Source organism: Dendrobates tinctorius, unplaced genomic scaffold, assembly GCF_039654945.1.
Source record: "Dendrobates tinctorius isolate UK_male_01 unplaced genomic scaffold, ASM3965494v1 ptg000079l, whole genome shotgun sequence".
NCBI lineage: Eukaryota > Metazoa > Chordata > Amphibia > Anura > Dendrobatidae > Dendrobates > Dendrobates tinctorius.
Window position 1 is genome coordinate 3435089 of NW_027361747.1, and position 22554 is coordinate 3457642.

Genomic DNA, 22554 nt, shown 5'->3' on the forward strand with positions numbered 1-22554 from the left:
CCTGCTACATCCACAGTGCAGACACACACACAGCTCCGCTACATCCACAGTACAGACACACACACGGCTCCGCTACATCCACAGTACAGACACACACACGGCTCCGCTACATGCACAGTACAGACACACACGGCTCTGCTACTTCCACAGTGCAGACACACACACAGCTCCGCTACATCCATAGTACAGTCACACACAACTCTCTACATCCACAGTACAGAAACACACAGCTCCACTACATCCATAGTACAGTCAGACACACAGCTCCACTACATCCACAGTACAGTCACACACACAGCTCCACTACATCCACAGTACAGTCACACACACAGCTCCACTACATCTACAGTACAGTCACACACAACTCTCTACATCCACAGTACAGAAACACAGAGCTCCACTACATCCATAGTGCAGACACACACAGCTCCGCTACATCCACAGTACAGAAACACAGAGCTCCACTACATCCATAGTGCAGACACACACAGCTCCGCTACATCCACAGTACAGTCACACACAGCTCCACTACATCCACAGTACAGTCACACACAGCTCCACTACATCCACAGTACAGTCACACACAGCTCCGCTACATCCACGGTACAGACACACACACGGCTCCGCTACATCCACAGTACAGACACACAGCTCCACTAGATCCACAGTACAGTCACACACACAGCTCCGCTACATCCACAGTACAGTCACACACAGCTCCACTACATCCACAGTACAGTCACACACACAGCTCCGCTACAGCCACAGTACAGACACACAGCTCCACTACATCCACAGTACAGACACACACAGCTCCGCTACATCCACAGCACAGTCACACACACAGCTCCGCTATATCCACAGTACAGTCACACACAGCTCCACTACATCCACAGTACAGTCACACACAGCTCCGCTACATCCACAGTACAGTCACACACACGGCTCCACTACATCCACAGTACAGTCACACACAGCTCCACTACATCCACAGTACAGTCACACACACGGCTCCACTACATCCACAGTACAGTCACACACGGCTCCGCTACATCCACAGTATAGTCACACACACGGCTCCACTACATCCACAGTACAGTCACACACACGGCTCCACTACATCCATAGTACAGTCACACACGGCTATGCTACATCCACAGTACAGACACACACACAGCTCCGCTACATCCACAGCACAGTCACACACACAGCTCCGCTATATCCACAGTACAGTCACACACAGCTCCACTACATCCACAGTGCAGACACACACGGCTCCGCTACATCCACAGTACAGTCACACACACGGCTCCGTTACATCCACAGTACAGTCACACACGGCTCCGCTACATCCACAGTACAGACACACACGGCTCCGCTACATCCACAGTACAGACACACACACGGCTCCGCTACATCCACAGTACAGACACACACACAGTACCACTACATCCATAATACAGACACACATCTCCACTACATCCACAGTACAGACAAACACACAGCTCCTCTACATCCACAGTACAGACACACACAGCACCACTACATCCATAGTACAGACACACAGCTCCGCTACAACCACAGTACAGACACACAGACAGCACCACTACATCCATAGCACAGACACACAGCTCCACTACATCCACAGTACAGTCACACACACAGCTCCGCTACATCCACAGTACAGTCACACACAGCTCCACTACATCCACAGTACAGTCACACACACAGCTCCACTACATCCACAGTATAGTCACACAGCTCCACTACATCCACAGTCACACACACAGATCCGCTACATCCATAGTACAGTCACACACACAGCTCCGCTACATCCATAGTACAGTCACACACACAGCTCCGCTACATGCACAGTACAGTCACACACACACACCTCCACTACATCCATAGTACAGACACACAGCTCCACTACATCCACAGTACAGTCACACACACAGCTCCGCTACATCCACAGTAGAGTCACACACACAGCTCCACTACATCCATAGTACAGACACACAGCTCCACTACATCCACAGTACAGTCACACACACAGCTCCGCTTCATCCACAGTACAGTCACACAGCTCCACTACATCCACAGTACAGTCACACACACAGCTCCGCTACATCCACAGTACAGGCACACACAGCTCCACTACATCCTCAGTACAGTCACACACACAGCTCCACTACATCCATAGTACAGTCACACACACAGCTCCGCTACATCCACAGCACAGACACACACACGGCTCCGCTACATCCACAGTACAGTCACACACACAGCTCCGCAACATCCACAGTACAGACACACACACTCCACTACATCCATAGTACAGACACACAGCTCTACTAGATCAACAGTACAGACACACACACGGCTCCGCTACATCCACAGTACAGACACACACAGCTCCACTACATCCACAGTACAGACACACACAGCTCCACTACATCCATAGTACAGTCACACACAGCTCCACTACATCCACAGTACAGACACACACACAGCTCCACTACATCCACAGTACAGTCAAAAACAGCTCCGCTACATCCACAGTACAGACACACACACGGCTCCGCTACATCTACAGTACAGTCACACACACACACACAGCTCCGCTACATCCACAGTACAGTCACACACACAGCTCCGCTACATCCACAGTACAGACACACACACAGCTCCGCTACATCCACAGTACAGACACACACACAGCTCCGCTACACCCACAGTAGAGACACACACAGCTCCACTACATCCACAGTAGACACACACACACACACACAGCTCCACTACATACACAGTACAGACACACCCACAGCTCCGCTACATCCATAGTACAGTCACACACACAGCCCCGCTATATCCACAGTACAGTCACACACACAGCTCCGCTACATCCACAGTACAGACACACACACAGCCCCGATACATCCACAGTACAGACACACACAGCTCCACTACATCCATAGTACAGTCACACACAGCTCCGCTACATCCACAGTACAGACACACACACAGCTCCGCTACATCCACAGTACAGACACACAAACAGCTCCGCTACATCCACAGTACAGACACACACACAGCTCCGCTACATCCACAATACAGACACACACACAGCTCTGCTAGATCCACAGTACAGACACACACACAGTTCCCCTACATCCACTGTACAGACACACACACAGCTACATCCATAGTACAGACACAAACACAGCTCCGCTACATCCACAGTACAGACACACACACAGCTCCGCTACATCTATAGTACAGTCACGCACACAGCTCCGCTACATCCACAGTACAGTCACACACACAGCTCCGTTACATCCACAGTACAGACACACACAGCTCTCTACATCCACAGTAGAGACACACACAGCTCCACTACATCCACAGTAGACACACACACACACAGCTCCACTACATCCACAGTACAGACACACCCACAGCTCCGCTACATCCATAGTACAGTCACACACACAGCTCTGCTACATCCACAGTACAGACACACACACAGCTCCCCTACATCCACAGTACAGACACACACACAGCTCCGCTACATCCACAGTACAGTCACACACACAGCTCCGCTACATCCACAGTACAGACACACACAGCTCCGCTACATCCACAGTACAGACACACACAGCTCTCTACATCCACAGTAGAGACACACACAGCTCCACTACATCCACAGTAGACACACACACACAGCTCCACTACATCCACAGTACAGACGCACACACAGCTCCCCTACATCCACAGTACAGACACACACACAGCTACATCCATAGTACAGACACACACACAGCTCCGCTACATCCACAGTACAGACACACACATAGCTCCGCTACATCTATAGTACAGACACACACAGCTCTCTACATCCACAGTAGAGACACACACAGCTCCACTACATCCACAGTAGACACACACACACAGCTCCACTACATCCACAGTACAGACACACACACAGCTCCGCTACATCTATAGTATAGTCACACACAGCTCCGCTACATCCACAGTACAGGCACACACACAGCCCCGATACATCCACAGTACAGACACACACAGCTCCGCTACATCCATAGTACAGTCACGCACAGCTCCGCTACATCCACAGTACAGACACACACACAGCTCCCCTACATCCACAGTACAGACACACACACAGCTCCGCTACATCCACAGTACAGTCACACACACAGCTCCACTACATCCACAGTACAGACACACACAGCTCTCTACATCCACAGTAGAGACACACATAGCTCCGCTACATCCACAGTACAGACACACACACGGCTCCGCAACATCCACAGTACAGACACACACAGCTCCGCTACTTCCACAGTACAGTCACACACACGGCACCGCTACATCCACAGTACAGTCACACACACAGCTCCGCTACTTCCACAGTACAGACACACACACAGCTCCGCTACATCCACAGTACAGACACACACACAGCTCCGCAACATCCACAGTACAGTCATGGCCAAAAGTTTAGAGAATGACACAAATATTATATCTTCACATGATCTGCTGGCCTCTGGTTTTTATGTGTTTGTCAGATGTTTTTGTCACATACAGAAATATAATTGCAATCATATTATGAGTAGCAAAAGGTTATATTGACAGTTAGAATGAGTTAATGCAGCAAGTCAATATTTGCAGTGTTGACTCTTCTTCTTCAGGACCTCAGCAATTCTCCCTGGCATGCTCTCAATCAACTTCTGGATCAAATCCTGACTGATAGCAGTCCATTCTTGCAAAATCAATGCTTTAATTTTGTCTGAATTTGAAGGTTTTTGTTTGTCCACCCGTCTCTTGATGATTGACCACAAGTTCTCAATGGGATTAAGATCTGGGGAGTTTCCAGGCCATGGTCCCAAAATCTCTATGTTTTGTTCCCTGAGCCATTCAGTTATCACCTTTGCTTTATGGCAAGGTGCTCCATCATGTTGAAAAAGGCATTGTTGATCGCCAAACTGCTCTTGGACGGTTGGGAGAAGTTGCTCTTGGAGGACATTCTGGTACCATTCTTTATTCATGGCTGTGTTTTTAGGCAAGACTGAGAGAGAGCCCATTCCCTTGGCTGAGAAGCAACCCCACACATGAATGGTTTCAGGATGCTTGACAGTTGGCATGAGACAAGACTGGTGGTAGCGCTCACCTGGTCTTCTCCGAATAAGCAGTTTTCCAGATGTCCCAAACAATCGAAAAGGGGATTCATCAGAGAAAATGACTTTACCCCAGTCCTCAGCAGTCCACTCCCTGTACCTCTTGCAGAATATCAGTCTGTCCATGATGTTTTTTCTGGAGAGAAGTGGCTTCTTTGCTGCCCTCCTTGAGACCAGGCCTTGCTGCAAGAGTCTCCGCCTCACAGTGCGTGCAGATGCACTCACACCTGCCTGCTGCCATTCCTGAGCAAGCTCTGCACTGCTGGTAGCCCGATCCTGCAGCTGAAACACTTTTAAGAGACGGTCCTGGTGCTTGCTGGTCTTTCTTCGGCACCCTGGAGCCTTTTTGGCAACAAGGGAACCTCTCTCCTTGAAGTTCTTGATGATGCGATAGATTGTTGACTGAGGTGCAATCTTTCTAGCTGCGATACTCTTCCCTGTTAGGCCATTTTTGTGCAGTGCAATGATGACTGCACGTGTTTCTTTAGAGATAACCATGGTTAACAGAAGAGAAACAATGATGCCAAGCACCAGCCTCCTTTTAAAGTGTCCAGTGGTGTCATTCTTACTTAATCATGACAGATTGATCTCCAGCCCTGTCCTCATCAACACCCACACCTGTGTTAATGGAGCAATCACTGAAACAATGTTAGCTGGTCCTTTTAAGGCAGGGCTGCAATGATGTTGAAATGTGTTTTGGGGGATAAAGTTAATTTTCTAGGCAAATATTGACTTTGCAAGTAATTGCTGTTAAGCTGATCACTCTTTATAACATTCTGGAGTATATGCAAATTGCAATTAGAAAAAATGAAGCAGTAGACTTTGTAAAAATTAATATTTGTGTCGTTCTCTAAACTTTTGGCCATGACTGTACAGACACACACAGCTCCGCTACTTCCACAGTACAGTCACACACTCAGCTCCGCTACATCCACAATACAGACACACACACGGCTCCGCAACATCCACAGTACAGACACACACAGCTCCGCTACTTCCACAGTACAGTCACACACACGGCTCCGCTACATCCACAGTACAGTCACACACACGGCTCCGCTACATCCACAGTACAGTCACACACACGGCTCCGCTACATCCACAGTACAGTCACACACACGGCTCCGCTACATCCACAGTACAGTCACACACACGGCTCCGCTACATCCACAGTACAGTCACACACACGGCTCCCCTACATCCACAGTACAGACACACACAGCTCCGCTACTTCCACAGTACAGTCACACACACGGCTCCGCTACATTCACAGTACAGTCACACACACAGCTCCGCTACATCCACAGTACAGACACACACACAGCTCCGCTACATCCACAGTACAGACACACACAGCTCCGCTACTTCCACAGTAGTCACACACACACACAGCTCCGCTACATCCACAGTACAGACACACACAGCTCCGCTACATCTATAGTACAGTCACACACAGCTCCGCTACATCCACAGTACAGGCACACACACAGCCCCGATACATCCACAGTACAGACACACACAGCTCCGCTACATCCACAGTACAGTCACACACAGCTCCGCTACATCAACAGTACAGACACACACAGCTCTGCTAGATCCACAGTACAGACACACACACAGCTCCCCTACATCCACAGTACAGACACACACACAGCACCGCTACATCCACAGTACAGACACACACACAGCTCCCCTACATCCACAGTACAGACACACACACAGCTCCGCTACATCCACAGTACAGTCACACACACAGCTCCACTACATCCACAGTACAGACACACACAGCTCCGCTACTTCCACAGTACAGTCACACACACGGCACCGCTACATCCACAGTACAGTCACACACACGGCTCCGCTACATCCACAGTACAGACACACACGGCTCCGCTACTTCCACAGTACAGTCACACACGGCTCCGCTACTTCCACAGTACAGACACACACGGCTCCGCTACATCCACAGTACAGTCACACACACGGCTCCGCTACATCCACAGTACAGACACACACACGGCTCCGCTACATCCACAGTACAGTCACACACACAGCTCCGCTACATCCACAGTACAGACACACACACGGCTCCGCTACTTCCTCACTACAGTCACACACGGCTCCGCTACTTCCACAGTACAGACACACATACGGCTCCGCTACATCGTACAGACACACACACGGCTCCGCTACATCCACAGTACAGACACACACACGGCTCCGCTACATCCACAGTACAGACACACACACGGCTCCGCTACATCCACAGTACAGACACACATACGGCTCCGCTACATCCACAGTACAGACACACACAGCTCCGCTACTTCCACAGTACAGTCACACACACAGCTCCGCTACATCCACAATACAGACACACACACGGCTCCGCAACATCCACAGTACAGACACACACACAGCTCCGCTACATCCACAGTACAGACACACACACAGCTCCGCAACATCCACAGTACAGACACACACAGCTCCTCTACTTCCACAGTACAGTCACACACACAGCTCCGCTACATCCACAATACAGACACACACACGGCTCCGCAACATCCACAGTACAGACACACACAGCTCCGCTACTTCCACAGTACAGTCACACACACGGCTCCACTACTTCCACAGTACAGACACACACACGGCTCCGCTACATCCACAGTACAGTCACACACACGGCTCCGCTACATCCACAGTACAGACACACACACGGCTCCACTACTTCCACAGTACAGACACACACACGGCTCCGCTACATCCACAGTACAGTCACACACACAGCTCCGCTACATCCACAGTACAGACACACACAGCTCCGCTACTTCCACAGTACAGTCACACACAGCTCCGCTACTTCCACAGTACAGTCACACACACGGCTCCGCTACATCCACAGTACAGTCACACACACGGCTCCGCTACATCCACAGTACAGACACACACAGCTCCGCTACTTCCACAGTACAGTCACACACAGCTCCGCTACTTCCACAGTACAGTCACACACACGGCTCCGCTACTTCCACAGTACAGACACACACACAGCTCCGCTACATCCACAGTACAGTCACACACACGGCTCCGCTACTTCCACAGTACAGACACACACACAGCTCCGCTACATCCACAGTACAGACACACACACAGCTCCGCTACATCCACAGTACAGTCACACACACAGCTCCGCTACATCCACAGTACAGACACACACACAGCTCCGCTACATCCACAGTACAGTCACACACACAGCTCCGCTTCATCCACAGTACAGACACACACACGGCTCCGCTACATCCACAGTACAGAGTCAGACACACACACTGTCACACAGTCTTGCTTGCTATGTCCACCGTGTAGCCAATCACAGGCGTCACACAAGTTAGCCAGCCAGGACTGTAGTCACATGACCGATAAGTAACAAATCAGCGATTAACTCAATCACCTACAATCGCTCAGTCCCGAGCTTGGCTCCTCCCCCGCACGTGACTAGTCATATGACCGTGATGTCACCAAGGTCCTAGTTACTGTTGGAGCTGCGGCGGAGTAGGACTGGAGGCTTCAGAGCAAGTTGGTGGGTGGTGAGGCTGCTGATACTGGGGAGACACCATGGAATGACAATGTGTGCCCGAGCAATGCCGGTCCCGGGGGGGGGCAGCCTCAGTGCCGGGCTGCGCGTTCCGGGGGGGGGGGCGTGCTAGTCCGGGGCAGTGGATGTGATTCGTCACCTGCACTATGGAGACTCAGACTCCTGTATAGTAGCAATGGTGAGTGACAGGTCAGGCGCTGATTAATACAGGCAGCCGCACACGTACCGGCCTCTCAGTCAGCATTTGGGATAGAAACAAGATGTCTATTCACTGACAGCTAAGCGGGGTGTGGAGCCTGGGTCCGCGACCGTTATACCCGGTGTGGAGCCTGGGCCCGCGACCGTTATACCCGGTGTGGAGCCTGGGCCTGCGGCCGTTTGTACCCGGTGTGGAGCCTGGGCCCGCGGCCGTTTGTACCCGGTGTGGAGCCTGGGCCCGCGGCCGTTTGTACCCGGTGTGGAGCCTGGGCCCGCGGCCATTTATACCCGGTGTGGAGCCTGGGCCCGCGGCCGTTTATACCCGGTGTGGAGCCTGGGCCCGCGACCGTTATACCCGGTGTGGAGCCTGGGCCCGCGACCGTTATACCCGGTGTGGAGCCTGGGCCTGCGGCCGTTTGTACCCGGTGTGGAGCCTGGGCCCGCGGCCGTTTGTACCCGGTGTGGAGCCTGGGCCCGCGGCCGTTTGTACCCGGTGTGGAGCCTGGGCCCGCGGCCATTTATACCCGGTGTGGAGCCTGGGCCCGCGGCCGTTTATACCCGGTGTGGAGCCTGGGCCCGCGGCCGTTTGTACCCGGTGTGGAGCCTGGGCCCGCGGCCGTTTGTACCCGGTGTGGAGCCTGGGCCCGCGGCCGTTTGTACCCGGTGTGGAGCCTGGGCCCGCGGCCGTTTGTACCCGGTGTGGAGCCTGGGCCCGCGGCCGTTTGTACCCGGTGTGGAGCCTGGGCCCGCGGCCGTTTGTACCCGGTGTGGAGCCTGGGCCCGCGGCCGTTTATACCCGGTGTGGAGCCTGGGCCCGCGGCCGTTTATACCCGGTGTGGAGCCTGGGCCCGCGGCCGTTTGTACCCGGTGTGGAGCCTGGGCCCGCGGCCGTTTGTACCCGGTGTGGAGCCTGGGCCCGCGGCCGTTTGTACCCGGTGTGGAGCCTGGGCCCGCGGCCGTTTGTACCCGGTGTGGAGCCTGGGCCCGCGGCCGTTTATACCCGGTGTGGAGCCTGGGCCCGCGGCCGTTTGTACCCGGTGTGGAACCTGGGCCCGCGGCCGGATCTCAGCACGGATGTGTGGATTTGCTCTGAAGTTAGTGTTACACAATTCATTCTAAAGGAGAATTCTATGTTTAGAAACACGTTTCGATTACTAATCCTGAGTTACAGCTTGTGTTCTAGTCTAGAGCTGCGTTCAGAGATCTGCAGTCTTCTGAGCTGAAATCTCCCAGCAGCCCTTGCTGAGATCACTATCGTTAGGTCAGGTGCCAACCTGCGTATATTCAGGCCGAGTGCGACGTTGCAAAACGTTAAATTGCACTCAAACCAGTGTGCGTCTATGGGACCATATAAAATTCATATTTTTCTCCTTGGACAGAAAATCGCTGCATGCCTGAGTTTGATCTGATATTTGGATCACACTCGGCCATTCAAGTTAACGAGTCCGAGGAAAACATTGAACTGCACTCCGATGACATCTGGGTGCAGTCTTGATTTGACACAATGGAGAAGATGCAGACTTTTGCTTTCTCCATCTTCTCATTTGAGAGAATCTGATCAGTGTATCTTTGCATAATCGACCTGATGTTCTCGGATGAGAGAATCTGCGGCCATCCTCTTCACGGTGAGTGATCAGATACATCCCGTCCCTTCCTATTGCACGGCCCTCAGTGAGTTATCTATTTGGTATTGACCTGTCTGTGTCTTGTTTTGTGTCACCTTATGTACAGTCGTCACTTCAGAGCTTTTAGATCTTTAAAGCAGATGTTTCTATGGCTACTGTAGTTCAGTTATCAGCATCTTATAAGTTTTTACACTTTTATTGACAAATACATCAAGTTTATGGAAAGACTCAATATTTGGTGTTGACCTTTCTTTTTCAAGGCTCGTTCCCTTCACCTGTCAGCTGGATATCAGCTTCTGGGCCAAATCCTGACTGATGACCGCCCAATCTTGTCTAATCAGTGCCTCGAGCTAATTTCCTGTTTTTGTTTGTCCAACCACTTTTTGAGTATTGACCAGAGGACTACAATGGAATTGAGATCTGGGGAGTTTACTGGCCATGGACCCAAAATGTCAGTGTTACCGAGCCACTTAGTTATCACTGTTGCCTTGTGACATGGTTATCATGCTAAAAATTGCATTTTTCATCACCAAAAATGCTCCTGCTGTGTTTTTAGGCAAAATTGTGAGTGATCCCACTCCCTTTTGATGATAGATAACCTCCACACATTAATGGTCTCCAGATGCCTCACTGTTGGCATGCCACAGGACTACCTAACAATCTGAAGGGGGCTTCATCAGAAAAAATAACATTACCAAAGTCATCTGCAGTCCAAACACTTTACTTTCCTGCATTATGTAATCCTGCTATTAATATTTTTCATGGAGACAATTGGTTTCTCACCGTTCGTATTGTTGCACTGACACCTGCCTGCTGCCATTCCTGAGCAAGCTCTGCACTGGTGTTGAACCGATTCCATACTTGAATCCTATGTAGGAGATGATACAAGGACTAGCTGGACATTCTTGCGTGTCCTGATGTCTTTACAGCACTTGAAACTCCCTCTAGGGTGTACTTTGTGGGAGGAGTTGGCGCGCAATTTGTACGGCCACTGAAGGATGGTATAAATCTCCAAATGGCCCTTGGCAGAAAAATGTTGCCCCCTCCCCTGGTCTAGAGGCAATCTTGCAAGCAGCAGTTTCTTTGCCTTGAAAGCAATGATGGCTGCACACATTTCCTTGAAGTAGACAAGGATTTGCTCAATAAGCATGATTGAGTTTTATCAGCTGCCTTGTCCTTGGTAACACTTTCTCCAGAGCTAACGAGAAGATCACTGAAATGATATTAGCAGATAATTTTGTGGCAGGGCAGAAATTCAGTGGAAATGTTTTTTTTTTGTGATTAAGTCATTTCCTTGGGAAGAAATGAATTTGCAATTTTTTTTTACAATTAATCTGATCATTCTTCATAACAATCTCTACAGTTAATGCAAAATCTGAAGCGGCAAACTTTGTGAATACCAGACTGTGTGTCGGTCTCCAAACTTGGCCTTGACTGTGTGTCATTGTCATGTCTTATTTTATGTATCTCATCTCTCTTCAGATTGTTAGCCACATGCTGCCAGGACAAAGCTTGTGGTCCCAATCATGAGGCTGGTAATTCTGGATGACTATGCCCTGGCCAGCGAGTGGGCAGCAAAATACATAAGTAATCGAATCACCCAGTTCAATCCAGGACCTGACAACTACTTCACTCTTGGGCTACCCACAGGTAATGGGCTTTTTATCTTTATCCAGCAAGATTTATGTGAGTTTTTGTCCAAGCAATTTAGTTGTGAATTGACCTGTTTTTGTACTTGTGAATTTTGGAAGTCTCTACAAATAAGTTAGATGTGTACGGCAAAGATTCATAGAGGGAGGGACAATAATTAAAAGGAGAAAAAGACCAGGCATAACCGGCGCACACCCTAGGCAATAAAATTTACTTTATACATATATTTTTTTTATTAGAAGACAGATAAACACAATAAAAACAGTTAAAAAGCAAGGCACACCCCTAATAGTCCCATATAACTATGGTGTTTTTCCACAATATAATGTCATTTGCAAGAAACACACAACCACAAATGTAGAATAAAGACTAAAGTACTTATAATAACTACACTTATAATGTAACACCCTGACCCTCTAATCTGGGCGTCCCCAGAAAATCAATTGGACGCAAACACTCTAAACAGGCCACAATAAGCCTATAAGGTGCTATATAAGAATCAATGAGCGACCCATTAGGAAAGGAACAATAGCCCATCTAAAGGGTAGAGAAATACTGTAGGCTGGAATATAAAGCAGCAAAAAAAGGGGGAAACGTATACCAAAAATTGCAGGTGGGATAGATGGAGTGGTGATAGCATCACCATCAGGGACAGTCCAGTAGGAGGCGTCAGGAGAAAATGGTCCCGGGACCAAGGTGGTGTGGGGAGCCTACACAGGAACGTGATACAAAGAATACTTCTGAGGGCGATGCAGGGATGTGTCATCCACACAAACCGAGGAGGAGGATGGCATCACAAGAAGAAGGGAGGTGCCGGACCAAGAACATCAACACCCATTGGAGTGGACCACGCCTCGCAGGTGAGTATCATAATAATAAAAAAAATTTCTAGTCTTTCTGACCAGGTTGGGGGCAGATATACAGCATTGTAGAATGCTGTATATCAGCCCTGAAAAGTGGTGGCTGTAACTCATATCAGCCAAATCTGCTGACCGGTTCGCCCTAAGTCATCTAACATGTTTCACTCTGGTCATCATGGGTCTGGAATAGTTATATTGGGGTGTAATGGGGAGAGCCACCAATGAGTGGGGGAGCCAATTTGCATTTTTATTTTTCAGGTACCAACCTCCGCGGTTTAAGTAGGACATAAGCCTAGGGGTTTATTAGGTTGATATATTTTTGCGCTGGTGTCCCTGACTCTGCATTTTCATGTACTTATCTCTTTACCATGTGAACTGATACCTGGTGTCTCCCCTTTGTGGCAAACCAGGTCTCATCTGAACTGAGGAAGAGATGGGAACCAGGCATTTGCTCTTAATGAAAGATGAGTGGATAAGGGTGCCTAGCCTGGGAGGGTGCCCCACCTCCAACACAAACTACGAAAAAAAAAGGGCCCACATACCTTACGTCATTTAATCTACAAGTGCACTAATGTACCACCGTGGTCTGTTTACAACCAGATAAACTGTGCTTGGGGCATTCCAAGACCCTGAGCCCAAAAAGGTCCTGATGGTGACAGGACAAGGCAGCAGACGACTGTCAGAGGATGCTAGAGCGCAGGATGCGCAAACAGATGCTGCCACCTATAGCCCTCCTGCCCCTCATTCCACCGGCCATCACACTGACGGGAGCGCAAGCTTAGAACTTCTCGGACAAATCGAAACCGTGCACAGTAGAGTGATCTGTCCTGGTCCGCTCCCAAAGCTATTACACTGTCGGTGTGTGTTAGGCCGATTCCATACGTCCGATCTTCATGGCCTATACTTGGAACATGATCTTCAGTGGCGGGCTTCCTGACCCAAGCTAAGTCTCCTAGGCGTATATCAGGCTGTTGCGTTTGCGACTTTAGATTTGCAGCAGAATCTGAAATCTGTGTGTACACAGACTGTGAAGCCCACCTTACGTTATTATCTTTTATTACTGGTTTGAAAGGTAGGATGGGAAAAACACCCCGGCTTTCTGGCACTGTATATTTTTCATTGGTGGTTATTGGGCGGGATGAATAACGCAGTGATCTTACAGTGTCAGGCATGTGGCAATACCACTTATGTATATTTTTTGTTACTTTTGTTTTTTGGCTATTTCACATAAAATATTGTGTAAACACTATAGGTACTACTTGTAGCCTCACCCTTTATCCTTCGTTGTTTTTTTACCAGGCAGCACACCATTAGGATGTTACAAGAAACTAATTGAGTATCACAAACGTGGCGACCTATCGTTTAAATACGTGAAGACCTTTAATATGGATGAATATGTAGGTGAGTTATAAGGAAGTGAAGTTTAAGTGTTTTTCTTTCATTATTCCTAACTGTTTGTCTGTGTAGAAATAACAAAACGAGATGTACTTGCCCCTGTAACTTCTGCCTCTAGAAGACGTGACTTCTGAGGGGTTGCACTAGTGATGGGTGAGTATACTCGTTGCTCGGGTGATCTCCCGACTATTTTGACGTACTCGCAGATTGTTCGTCGTCTCAGCTGCGTGATTTGTGACTTGTAGACAGGCTGAATACATGTAGGAATTCCCTAACAAACAGGCATTCCACAAATGTATTCAGGCTGGCTAGCAGTCGCAAATCATACAGCTGAGACAACGAAGCCAAAATACTCGGCGGACACCCAAGCATGCTCAAGAAAACCCGAGCAACGAGTATGCTCTCTCATCACTAGTCGTCATAACTACAGTTCTCGTCTTTTTTTTTTTTTTTTTTTTTTTTCCCCCTCTTTCACAGTTGAATGGTACCTATGATAAAAATTAGTGACCTCTCCATTCTTTGTAGCTGGGAAATTTTGCAAAATTGGCAGTGTATCAAATACTTATTTTCCCCGCTGTACACTGGCAGAAGCCAGAACATTCCAAGGTTTTCATAGACCTCAATCTGTCTTTCTTTCTAATCACCTTTTCATCACTTTTGCTTGTTAGGATTACCGAGGGATCACCCCGAGAGCTACCATTCATACATGTGGAATAATTTTTTCAAGCACACAGATATAGATCCCAATAATGCTTACATCTTGGACGGCAATGCTGCCGACCTACAAGCTGAATGTGAGGAATTTGAGCGAAAAATCAAAGAAGCTGGTGGCATCGAGCTGTTCGTTGGAGGTATTTGATATGTACAAATGAAATAATCATCTTAATGACAGTTCCTTTTAAGTCTGAACAGAAAATGTATGGTGTAATTATAAGAAATGTGTATCCCATCATCTTTGTACTCACTACTGAGCTCTAGAAGGAGACTGACATTATAGTACGGTGATCTCTTTAGCTGCCCCTAAATCATTCGATTTCAATGGGTATTGGCTCAGCAACTAGGAGGCTGTGCCAGATGTAAGGCGTCTTTATTATATGGCGTTCAGAAGCAAACTTGCTAACTTATGAAGTCCTGTGATTACAGCAGCATCAGCAATGGAATATGTAGGCAGTCTCTGGATGTAATCATAGCCATTTAGAAACGGTGGAGAAAGGAAAAGGAGCAGCAGGTGTGAAGAGATCACCGGGGACCACAGTGCACCTTCACTGTGTGTCATGTGGAATACAATGCTGACAATATCCTGTTAGTAAATTAGGAGGAAGGATAGGTGTGTAGCACAGAAAGCTAAGTTTGGAAGATAAAGGTTCTACATATGTACAGTACGGGAAGGAAGGTTTGTGTTAAAGGAAGTTGCTTTGTTATTTCTATATATACAATGGTTACAACATTTTCCAAAAATGTGGACAGTTTTCAACATTTTGCTGACATATATTTCTCTTACTTTGCAGGTATTGGTCCAGATGGTCATATTGCCTTCAACGAGCCAGGTTCTAGTTTGGTATCCAGAACAAGACTCAAGACTTTAGCAATGGACACCATTTTGGCAAATGCCAAATATTTTGATGGCGATCTTTCGAAAGTCCCAACTATGGCATTAACAGTCGGCGTTGGGACAGTTATGGATGCTAGAGAGGTATATGGGCATTTATGTTCGTACATTACTTGCATCCACTGTGGTCAGAATAAAATGGCCTTTTTGTACAGATAAAGACTTTTATCACTTACAGACAGGATATGTTATAAATGTCTGGAACCTACACTGATGTAGACTACTGGAGTAAGGGCTCCTTGATCCTTAAAGGGAACCTGTCAGCAGGATTGTGCTCAGTAACCCACAGACAGCATCAGGCTGGCACCGTTATACTGATCAACATACCTGGGGTGATGAAATCCTTCTTGTGGTTGTTTAAAGGGGATCTGTCACCCCATTTTTGGCCTCTAAGCTGCGGCCACCGCCATCAGGGGCTTATCTACAGCATTCTGTAATGCTGGAGATAAGCCCCCGATGTAACCTGAAAGATAAGAAAAACAAGTTAAGGTACTGTCACACTTAGCGATGCACCAGCGATCCCGACCAGCGATATGACGCGGTCAGGATCCTGCTGGTGCATCGCTAAGTGGTCGCTAGTGAGCTGCCGCACAGGCAGATCTCACCAGCGACTTCGCAGAGGACGGGGGTCGCTACTTACCTGTCAGACGAGGCGATCCTGACGTCCTCCCGCCCGCGTCCATGCTCGTCTCTCCACAGGAAGCTGACGATGAGAAACGGTCCAGGACGTTCTCGCGCGATCAGTGATAAACAGCGGGGGAGCAGTCGGAGGTAAGTATCAGACATAGCGATATCGCTAGCAATATCGCTATAACGTCACAAAAACCTGTGACGTTATAGCGATATTTCTAGCGATATCGCTTAGTGTGACAGGCCCTTTTGATTATACTCACCCGGGGATCCGGTCCAGTCCGATGGGTGTCGTGGTCCGATTCCTCCCATCTTCTAGCGATGACGTCCTCCTCCTTACTTCTGCCGTGGCTCCTGCGCAGGCGTACTATATCTACCCTGTTGAGGGCAGAGTAAAGTACTGCAGTGCGCAAGACCTCTCTGACTTTTCCCGGTGCCTGCGCACTGCAGTACTTTACTCTGCCCTCAACAGGGCAGAGAAGGTATGCCTGCGCGGGAGCTGCAGCAGATGTAAGGAGGAGGACGATGTCATCTCTAGAAGATGGGAGGCGCCGGACCGCGACACCCACCGCACCGGACCCTGCCCCCGGTGAGTATAATCTAACTCGTTTTTCTTCTCTTTCAGGTTACATCGGGGACTTATCTACAGCATTAGATAATGCTGTAGATAAGTCCCTGATGGCGGGGGCCGCAGCTTATAGGTCGAAAATGGGATGACAGATTCCCTTTTAATCTGTATTTTCAGTTAATGATATGCTCGTGTTCTGGGGTGGCCTGTGGGGGTCTTCATGTGGTGCTCTGCTTACATATTCATCTGTATGGCTTCTGACAGGTCACTGATCATTCACTGATCTGCCCCCTAGTTTACATACTGAATATAATATGGTTTGAAGAAACAAAAACTGTAACATGATGCGTTGGATAATATGCACATTCAATTTATTTTGACATAGTTTTGTTTGGAAAAAAAAAATCTTAATCAAAATGGTTCCGGCTGCTGCTATCATCTATCACCTTCTGATTTTGGCAGAGGGAAAAAAAAAATTAGGCTTCATCAACATGGCGCCGGCAGCACCTGCACAGTTGCATTGTTCCAATAGATGCTACAGAGTAGGTGCCGCTGGCGCCATCTTGATGAAGCCTTTTTTTTTTTTTTTTTTTTTTTTTCTCTAGCGAAATGGAGGCAGCGACTGTGCAGTAGTATCTATCAGAATGCGATAGATGCTACTGTTCAGAATGTGGCCGCTAGTGCCATTTTTAATTTTTTTTTTTTTTTCCAAACAAAATTATATGTCTAAATAAAATAAAAGTATGCATATTATCCACTACATCATGTTACAGCGCAGGCGACCCTGCCTGATGAATGTGAATTTTTTTCAAACTACCGTATTATACTTGAGCATAAGCTGAGTTTTTCAGCACTTCTTTTTTTGTTGAGAGACCTGAGTTTACACATAAGTGACAGTCTTTTTCCTTAGGGTTCATGCAGATGTTCATTGATCTGAGGCTGATCATGGATTGCAATGAATGGTCTGGCTGTGGGTCTCCTGACCCAAGGTGAAATGCCCCAGTCGGGAGACCTGCAGCCAGACCGTGCATTGTGATCCAGTGTGTGTGTGTGTGTGTGTGTGTGTGTGTGTGTGTATAAGTGGTGGACACATCACCAATTTTCCTTTTTAAGAAAATATATTTCTAAAGGTGCTGTCGACATAAAATTCTCACCAAATCTCGGTAACAACCCATCCAATCTACACAGGCAATGAAATCAAACCACAGATGTCCATAACTTGTGTAATAATGAAAAATGACACAGGGAAAAAGTATTGAACACGCTTACTGAAATGTACTTAATACTTTGTACAAAAGCCGATTATGACAGCTTCAAAATGCCTACTATATGGAGAAACTATTCGCAGGCATTGCTTAGGTGTGATTTTGGTTCATTCTTTCACATACTGTTCAAGTCCTGAAGGTTCTGTGGGCTCCTTCTATGACCTCTGAGCTTTAGTTCCTGCCATAAATTTGCTATTGGCTTCAGGTTAGCTGATTGGCTCCGCCATTCTAGCAACTTTTTCAACTTTTCTCTGAAACCAACCGAGCGATTCCTTGGGTATGTGTTTAGGATCGTCTCCCTGAAATGTCCACTCTTGTTTTATCTTCAGGATCCTGGTAGATGGCAGCAGATTTTTATCAAGGATGTCTCCATACATTTGTCCATTCATCCTTCCTTTAGTTTTATGACCGTTTGCCAGTGCAGTATGCTGAAAAACGGCTCCACACCATGATGTTCCCACCTCCAGACTTCACTGTTGGTATGGTGTTTGTAGGATGAGCTGCAGTGCCTCCCTTCAAGCACGCATGGAGCATGCAGCTACGATGGCATCTGTGTCCTGGCTGAGGTTTTCACTTGCCAGCATTGTTGCATTGGTGAATTTGATCCACAGTTCGCATCAAAAACCCACATGTCTCCGTAATTTTATTTTTTTTTTTGTTTGCCACTAGATTAGTAAACAGCCCTACAAACTATAATGGATGAGAAAAAAACACCGATACAACTTGTACATGAAAAACAGATATTAGAATCGGGCCTAATGCTAACATCATGAAAAATAAATTGGAAGCTTTGTCCAATAAATTGCAGCCATGAAATGTTTGACAGCCGTGTCAGACAGGTAGATAGGAAGGACATCCTTATAGATCTGTTAAGATGTGTACAGCATCTGTGTAGAATTACACGTAAGCAGCACCTCAAATCTAGTATTAGGCTACGTTCACACTGGGCGGTTTTGCTGCGTTTTTTATGCTAATTTTCAGCTCTGTTTTACAGTACCAGCTATGTCAGACTTCAGAAATCTCATGCGCTCACACTGGTATTTTTTGTCATTAGTATTTTATGATTTACATTTTTTGGGGACATTCAGCATTTCTCCTTGAATGAATGGAAAAAACGTAGCAAAACCTGCATCATTGTCCCAGCTTCTTTCCTGCTAAGCAAAAACCCCCAGTGTGAATTTAGCCTTACAGTTCATCTTCTTAATCTGAATACGTGTCACTATTTGGGTGTGTGGGGGGAGAGTCTATATTCACTAATCCGGGACAATCCTTTTAATATGTATTCTATTCCCCTGCCAGGTGCTGATCCTCATTACCGGGGCCCATAAAGCTTTTGCTTTATATAAAGCGATCGAGGAAGGCGTCAATCACATGTGGACCGTGTCGGCTTTCCAGCAGCATCCTCGTACTATATTTGTCTGCGATGAAGACGCTACATTAGAGCTTCGAGTCAAAACTGTGAAATACTTTAAAGGTGAGGAGAGGAAATGAATTTTGAAAGATTTTGATCCTGCAACCTGCTTGGCCAGTTCCATGTGTCTGGTTCTTGAACTGGGCTGAAACTTGGGGCGGCGATGGGTGTCTCAACGGTTAAAGACGCAAACCTTCTTTCATAGACTACGGTTGCTGTATCTTAGCAAATGGTCATTTATAGACTAAAGGTCCAATTCGTCAGTGTGTTATACCAGAGCACTGGCACAAATCACTGACTGGTTACAACATTTTTGCACAAAGCAGAATTGCTTAAAAATGTAGCGATCATTTGCGTTTTCATGCCAGTTTCAATCAGCTCAGTCAGTCGGGCAGGGCTGCGGAGGAGCCAGGTCGGCAGGTAGCGACACCTACCCATCACATTCAAGGAAACAAATGGCATTTTTTTATGCCAGAAATATTAGTCCAGTGCCTGACTGGAGTAACCTTCCTTGGAAGGCGCCTGTACCTTGTATTCCTGTGCGATTCTTTAAGTCTGGTTTACAAAATGCCAGTCATAATGAATTGTGATCTTAGTCCTTTATTATTATTATTTATTATAGCGCCATCTATTCCATGGTGCTTTGCAGGCTGAACAGAGAGATAAGAGAAACACAACAATTCCAGCAGATTTGTCTCTTATGGGTTAAGCCATGCTCGTTCGTGCAGAAAGGATGTGCGTGACAAGCCTTGTTAACAGAACTATTTTTTTTTTTTGTTTCATTCCTAGGCTTAATGCATGTACATAATAAACTGGTGGAGCCACTGCACAGCATGAAGAAGAACTGACGTGGAGTGACAGTGGCAGATGACTTGGTGGCTATGCAATATTCCTGGTGTGTTCATCTGCACAAGTACTGTAATGTCATGGGCCAATCGCCGCTTCAGCCAACATTCCATACGACATAGATTCAGTTCTGTAGCCCCCGATGTGCGAGGGTTGGAAATGTTTGCCTTCTTATATGACGCAAAATATATTGCTGCTTACATATGTGCTAATTTGCAGTTGCTGCTGGAGATCTTCTTTCTGAACATGGAAATGTTTGAGCACTTTAGTGTCAGTGAAGAAGGCGGCTCGCTGCCTGTGCCCTTACATTTCCAACTCCTGCTGCTATTATAAGGCTTCTTTTACACTTAGAGAAAACAAAAAGCAAAAAAACACAAAAAGTAAAAAAATAAATTACACTTAGGCTACTTTCAGACTAGCCTTCTGAGGCACAGGGCCGCCGCTAAGCTCCGCCCCTGGCAGTGCCTCCGGTCAGCTCCTCCTATGATCGCATGACGCTACATGCGATCAGCGTACCCTATATTTAGCGTTGGGTACGCTGGCCATGCGCTGGTATGATTTTGCTGGCGCTTGCGCCGAGCATACAAAAACGCACCATGTTGCTCGACGCAGCACCAAAAGGGCGCAAGCGCCGGCAAAATCATACCAGCACACGGCCAGCGAACCCAGCACTAAATATAGGGTACGCTGATCGCATGCAGCGACTTGCGATCATAGGAGGAGCTGACTGGAGGATGTGCGGCCGGGGACGGAGCTTAGCGGCGGCCAAGCACTGCGCCTCAGAACGCTAGTCTGAAAGTAGCTTTACCGGGGTTTTTGGGTCCCGTTATTGCGGGCCTTTTTTGTGGGCCGTATCACCGCAATTTTCACGGTCTGCCGCAATAACGTTTTTTGCGGATCACCATTTTTCGGGTTTCCAATACTATGGAAAAAGTATTGGAAAAAAAATACGGCGTGCCGCAAAACCGGAAGTCACTGTGCACAACAAAAACAAACTTCCGTTGTTTTTGCGGCACCATTGATTTTCAATGGGGGCCGTGTCCGTAAGCCGTGAAAAAGATCGAGCAGGCTCAATCTTTTTCCATGGCCGTAAATACGGCCATACAGCATTCCGTGGAATTATTGTGACCCCCATAGAAATCTATTGGGGCCTCAAAAACACGGTAAGTATAAAAGAATCCTAAACTTGCTGGTTTTATTTTTTTTTTTTACTTTGTTTTAAAAATCCTTCGCTTGCATACACCATGCAGATTTCTAACATTGTCGGTTAGTCTTACTCCACAATAAACCTTTCTATTGTTTACAAAAAAATGAGTTACTGTAGTTTTCTTTTTTTGGGGTAGCTGCTTAACCCTGCGTCAGGCGCAATAAGCCTGACAGACACAGCTCACACATTTGCTTCCCCCTCCTATCCAATGCAGCATGGGATCCTGCCCCTTCCAGTACTTTCCTGTGTTTACCCGCCCCCACACTCAGTTTTAACGCCATTCATGCGGAGAGCAGGTGTGACCGCCGTAGCTTCTCTGGCTCATTGCGCCTGAAGGTTCTTATTTTTGAAGGGTCGTACTTTCTGGTGTTTTTTCATCACAATTTGTTTTTTTGCTCATTTTATGAATGAATAATGCAAAGTTTGTGGATGTTTTGTAGAAATAAATAGGGTTTTCTTAGAAATTGCCTCTCTAACACATTGTATCCGAACACGTG

At 47.6% G+C, this 22554-nt stretch overlaps 1 protein-coding gene across 3 annotated transcripts; it reads left to right on the forward strand.

Moving 5' to 3' along the window:
- The first annotated feature begins 8639 nt into the window (after nucleotides 1–8639).
- GNPDA2 (glucosamine-6-phosphate deaminase 2) lies at nucleotides 8640–21243 on the forward strand. Of its 3 annotated transcripts, none has more exons than XM_073583442.1 (7): nucleotides 8640–8778; nucleotides 12099–12266; nucleotides 14426–14527; nucleotides 15190–15372; nucleotides 16030–16214; nucleotides 19893–20067; nucleotides 20794–21243. In XM_073583442.1, the coding sequence occupies exons 2-7, from the start codon at nucleotides 12143–12145 to the stop codon at nucleotides 20850–20852; spliced, it is 828 nt and encodes a 275-aa protein (XP_073439543.1). In that variant the 5' UTR covers nucleotides 8640–8778; nucleotides 12099–12142; the 3' UTR covers nucleotides 20853–21243. The 3 variants fall into 3 exon arrangements, with proteins under 3 accessions (XP_073439543.1, XP_073439544.1, XP_073439545.1); XM_073583443.1 differs by lacking the exon at nucleotides 8640–8778 and adding an exon at nucleotides 8840–8971; XM_073583444.1 differs by lacking the exon at nucleotides 8640–8778 and adding an exon at nucleotides 10417–10616.
- The last annotated feature ends 1311 nt before the right edge of the window (nucleotides 21244–22554 follow it).